The sequence below is a fragment of the Carya illinoinensis genome, chromosome 10 (assembly GCF_018687715.1).
Source record: "Carya illinoinensis cultivar Pawnee chromosome 10, C.illinoinensisPawnee_v1, whole genome shotgun sequence".
Classification (NCBI taxonomy): domain Eukaryota; kingdom Viridiplantae; phylum Streptophyta; class Magnoliopsida; order Fagales; family Juglandaceae; genus Carya; species Carya illinoinensis.
The window spans coordinates 20,219,792-20,225,608 of NC_056761.1; the positions used below are offsets into that span (position 1 = coordinate 20,219,792).

The 5,817-nt window shown below is 36.7% G+C and overlaps 1 protein-coding gene across 1 annotated transcript; it reads right to left on the reverse strand.

The window, feature by feature from the left end:
- Nucleotides 1–1,114: 1,114 nt before the first annotated feature.
- LOC122279279 (G-type lectin S-receptor-like serine/threonine-protein kinase At1g11300) lies at nucleotides 1,115–5,200 on the reverse strand. Its single transcript, XM_043089803.1, has 7 exons — nucleotides 3,727–5,200; nucleotides 3,524–3,634; nucleotides 2,690–2,856; nucleotides 2,403–2,613; nucleotides 1,949–2,186; nucleotides 1,751–1,901; nucleotides 1,115–1,602 (listed from the first exon to the last, which is right to left on the reverse strand). Exons 1-7 carry the CDS (start codon nucleotides 5,018–5,020, stop codon nucleotides 1,294–1,296), a joined length of 2,481 nt encoding a protein of 826 aa, XP_042945737.1. The 5' UTR covers nucleotides 5,021–5,200; the 3' UTR covers nucleotides 1,115–1,293.
- Nucleotides 5,201–5,817: the final 617 nt, after the last annotated feature.

Here is a 5,817-nt window from a genome sequence, read left to right on the forward strand (position 1 = left end):
TATGTAGCCCATGATTAATTAGAAGTAAATGAAGGAACTTGGGTTTGACTCCATACTTGTGATTGGATTAAGATCTTACGGTGTATCAAATCAGACATTTGGTCTTTTTTTTTTTAAAGAAAAGAGAACTTTATTGTAGCTTGTATTTGATCGGACATTATTTTTTGACCAATAATAGAAGTGAGTGAATTAACTTTTGATTCCTCACCTTGTGTACTTTTGGTATGTCACAAGATTGTTAGTAGTGTATGCTACTTTGGCATTTAACCTATGACCATCTTCGATGCAGTTTAAACGGAAAATTGTTTGGAAAGCGAATAGACCAAAATTGACTAGAATGATTGTGAAGGAAAGACTATTTGGTAATATATTGTATTTCTACTCTCTATTAGAAGGTTAGGTTGCTTCTTGGATATTGCAACATAGCTGTGGGTACATCATATTTTGCGGAGTTAGAACATTAATGAGTTTTTTCAGAGACTGAACATTAATTTGAGTCATTTGGACTGAAGAGTGATTAGAAATACTTAATGTAATATGATCAAATGAGTTGGGGCATAAGGAGACACTATTGATATATTGATATGCTGGCCATCTCTTATCAAAGATCAATTTTGTTTAGTGCTAACATTTTTTTCTTTACAAACATGCTTGATTGTCACACAACTTAATTCTTAATACGATCAAGATTGAGAATATTTAGATGCAAATATAGAATCAAGCCCACTATATGCAAATTGAAGATATAGTAAATAGACCCAAAGTGGGTGCACCGCCCTTGGCCTTGGATATAACAAAATTAGACGATAACACCTTACAATAAAGTGACCAAGCATCTTCATTGCAAAATAATGGCTTGCCCGAATGGCTACCTGTGGTAACCTTAGAAGAGAAAATAGACAGCCCCTCCTCAATATTTGCATGGGAAAAAAGAAAAAAGAAAAAATAAAAAACAATGTAAGTGAGAAATCTCTCTCAATGGGTTGGGTCTCTCCTCAATGTGGTATTTAGGTTGTGAATATGTAGGAGTGGCTTTAGCTTTTAACACATAGCGCAAACCACCAAAATGGAAGACGAAGCAGGATGGAGAAAACGCTATTATAGGTCATGGAACTACTGCAAATCGAACTAAAATTTTTCACCAAATGTAATATTGTTTCAGCTATACATGCATCAATATTTGCTTTTCAAGTAAGAACAAGAAGCATGTCCACAAATATATTGAAAGTGTGTTTAAATTCTACAACCTGTTCAATAAAAAATGATAGCTTTGGACTTTCAAGAGCATGTCATCTATCTACCATGAACCGTTGAAATAGTGACATTGTTGATAGAGCAAACTTTTTGATTGGGGTAAGAGAACTCATTTTCTAGGGTAATCTGATTTACAGGGAATCCTGGCTGCCTTGGGTAAGGTAGATCAACAATCTCACTTTTAAGCATAGAAATAACAATAGGTATGGTTGGTCTATCTTTAGCGAATTCTTGTACACACAACAGCCCGACATGTATGCATCTCAAGATTTCCTTTTCACAGCCAGATCTTGATATTTTGGGGTCTACTAATGCTGCCAAGTTGTCAATATTCCACATTTTCCATGCCTGGAAAGATGAAAAAATGAATGGAGACGATTCATTTGTCATGTATAAATCTTTGCTTTGAATGCTTGATTAGTATTGATATCAAGTTGGGAAAGAGCTATGCAATTGAGCATCTAAAAAATGAGGCAATGAGATAAGGGAGACTTACAAGTCCTAAAAGGCTCACGCTCCCCTCGTCGTGATAAAAATGAGTGTTTTTCCTTCCGCTTACTATCTCTAGTAACAACACTCCAAAGCTGAAAACATCCGATTTTTCTGAAAATCGCCCCTCCATTGCATATTCAGGAGACATGTAGCCACTTTAACATTTGAATACATCCAAACATTATTATCCATAAATCCTTACTATGTTCCAACAACCCTTTTAGTATTGGCATGGTCTTCATTGCCTCCAAAAATCCTGGCCATTCCAAAGTCTGATATTTTTGGATTTAGCTCTTCATCCAACAATATGTTACTTGCTTTTAGATCCCTATGAATAATTTTTAGTCTTGAATCCCTATGAAGGTAGAGTAGACCACGACCAATTCCTTCAATAATGTTGAAGCGCTTTTTCCAATCTAGCAGTTCTTGTTTGAGTGAATCTGATGAATTTAATTCAAACAGATTAGAAAAATATAGTGAGGTTGAATTTTATAATAGTAATGAAGGTAATATTTGTAAAGATAGTCATCATAAAGTATGTGATTACAAACTAAAATACCACAATCATAGATATCCTTATTCGTCTTGTGATGTAGATAATTGTAGATTATGATATTTAAAGATGCTAATGTACCAGGGCATTAGAATGCACTAACCAAAGAGAAATGTGTCCAGACTTTTGTTTGGCATGTATTCATAGACTAGCAACTTTTCTTCTCCTTCAACACACACACCAAGGAGTCTAACAAGATTTCGGTGTTGGAGTTTAGAAATCATTACTACTTCATTCTTCAATTCTTCTAGCCCTTGCCCTGAAGTTCTTGCCAGTCGTTTTACTGCAATTTCTTGTCCATCTACCAAATTTCCCTATAAACAAGCAACAACTCATTGACTACATATTCGAATTAATAAGCAATAATCCTCAACAAGCACAACAAATTACCTTGTATACAGGACCAAATCCACCTTGTCCAAGTTTGTTAGATTGGTGGAAGTTGTTCGTTGCACTTTCTAACTCCTCAAGACTGAATATTGGTAGCTCTTGGAGTTTATCTTGGTTCATGTTGTCTACAAGATTTTCTTCACATTGAAATCCTTGGTGCTTTCCCCCTATATAGAACAATAAATAACTTTTGCTTAGTTTTTTCCCTTACAAAGATTTTTGAAAGGCATTATATTGAGACAAAATATTGTTGAACAACGGTAAAGATTTTGCAAGAAAGCTAAAAGATGTTGAATGTGTGGTATAAGCGAAATTAATCGAAGATCATGTAGAGATAGGAGATGGAACTGAAGTCTTAGGTGTGTATAAAATGGAGTTGGATAGGAGGCTTTTGAGATATATTTATGTGGCTTAGGTGATGGTTAAGGATATAGCCAGCAGGGTATATGGTTTTGGAAGTTACTTTGACGAAATCCTAATTAAAAAGAATGTTGTGCGATGGATGGTAATGCTGTTTTATCTAATTCTAGAGGATTGGGTTGATGCGCCTAGCTCGTGAAGTTGGTGAAGAGAATGCGGTGATAATATGACATTGGCCACCTTTGAAAAAAAATAAAAAATCCCAAATGAATGAGATTGAAAAAAGAAAAGGAGAATGAGGAAGAGGGACTATTATATATATGCCCCCTATTTCTAGAGAAATACGAAAAAATTAGGTAAAATAAATATATAATTATGAAAATAAAATCTTTTTAATTAAGATAATAATCAAATAAATACATGGTAATAGATAAAACTAGTTAGTGTCTACCTATAAATACATGAGCATTTTACCTTTACGTTTAGCCCTCCACCGGCATAAGAATAAAGTGCAGACGGCCATGATCAAAACTATTCCTATGATCACAGTGACTATGACGATTACTTTCACTTCGTCCTTTTTCTCTGTAAATCAGAAACATCAAACTAATTCAAGTTCTTTTATATATTTAACTTCTGAATAGACTTGGATTGTGAAAGGAAAGTAAGTAACCTACCGAGATCTGAATAGGCCAAACGAACATAAACATCAACTCCGCCGCTGGAAAACTTCTGCAAGTCTATTAAATCTCTGGTCCATGACATACACCCAATGCCAGCTTCGAATGCATAAGCTATACAAGAACAGTCTTCGAAGCACCGGTATCTGCATTCATCCTCGAAAACAGATGACCCATTTGCCAAACTTGGCGTTTTCATCATCGTCACCTTTAAAAACCCATCTTTTTTGTCTTCTTTACCACCTGTGCTCACATTCATACACTGCAAGGGTGTCCTCCTCACACATCCACTAGTCCAATTTTCTCTATTCCATTCTTCTATATTCTTTGGTTCAAACCCCTCTAAGCAGCTGCAGATTGGTTTAGCTTTTGGGTTACAATTTCCAAATGCCCCACACTTGCCGTAAACATCGCACTCAGACATCAAAGACGACCACTTGACTATCCAGTCCTTCCCATTAATAGAAGAAGTTGCCAACATGTTTCCTTCTGCATTCAAGAAGCGATGTTCTTGTGCGGACCCGTTTGAAAAATCAAAAGCAACATAGAATGATCCGGGCTCTTTGTCCTCCACAAGACTAAATTGACTCACATATTGAGGTTTCCTGGTTGGTACTCCAATAAAGAGCGTACTATTCCACGGACCACTGCGCCAATAAGGGCTACTACGATTCCAAATATACATTTCGCGAAGATTAAAAATGTAAGTACCTAAAGAAAAGGTTCCAACGGCTGGATCCGACGGACTCTTCCATGATGTGAGCCGAACGTTAATCTTGCCCGTTGTTGCATTAATAGTACCCAATTTCATAGCTGGCAACAACGAATCAGAAGGATGTTGGAAACTCTCCCATCGGATTAACCCAGTTGTGTTTTCTTGTAAGACAAGGTTCCCGGTATCTAGAAGTCGTGCGCTCATACTAATGGAAGCAGAACTTCTCACATTTGATGACCACAAAATCGTCTTTTCTCCATCCAATACGACTAGATTGCCATCTTCGGATATGGTAAGAATCCCGGAGGTGGTCTTGAGGGGCTTGTTCCTGTTAGCAACCCATATGGCACGAGTCGTGGAATCTGTTGGATACCATATCCCAACATAGCGATAAGTAGAATTCGTAGGGCTAAAAAATCCCAATACGAACCTACCGCCAATGGACATTATGGTTTCAGAATCTTTAATAAAGTTGAGTGCTGTGATGGTGTCCGTAGAATGGCCGAACTCTAAACGAAAGGAAGATAGGTAGACAAGGAAATATGACAAGTTTATCATGCTTCGAACAAGTCCCATAACTCATGAAGTTGTTCTTGTTCGTGAAAACGAAGAACTTTAATGCCGTGGTAGCATCATTGATACGTTGCTTGATAGTCTCGTACTTCTCCGATTCAATCGTTGCAATATTCCAATTCAAACTATCAAAACTTCAAACCACGCGGATCAGACTTTCGAGCACTTCGATTGTCAAACTAGGGACCACGTTTGGAGAGTGAAATTTGTGAGCTATATATAATATTTATAGAAGACGACACAGGTGATTCAATCGTTGCAATATTCCAATTCAAACTATCAAAACTTCAAACCACGCGGATCAGACTTTCGAGCACTTCGATTGTCAAACTAGGGACCACGTTTGGAGAGTGAAATTTGTGAGCTATATATAATATTTATAGAAGACGACACAGGTGACGCCAAAATTGGGTGATCATTTCACTTACAATGTACAATAGAAGCTGAAAAGTTTTCCGTCAAAAATTCACAGCTCTGCTTTCTTGATTGTGAGTGTTAGGATTCGTGGTCGTCTCCACGGCCATTTATAGAATATAACAATTTGTGGTTGTGTTTCTTTCGGAGCGGTTGAAATAGTTGAAATGGTTGAGAATGAAAGTTGAAACATACCGGAGGCGATACAAGTCATGAAAGTTCATTAATCCAAACCTTGACCGGGAATTCTCGTGAATGACTCATTTGATAGAAGGATTGGCCGATTGATTTTACATATAGCCAAGTGCTGTTAGGGTGCCGTGTCCCCTAAGTAAAATTCTTTTTTTTTTTTCAAAAAAGTTTTTCATTTTTTTATTGATATTTTT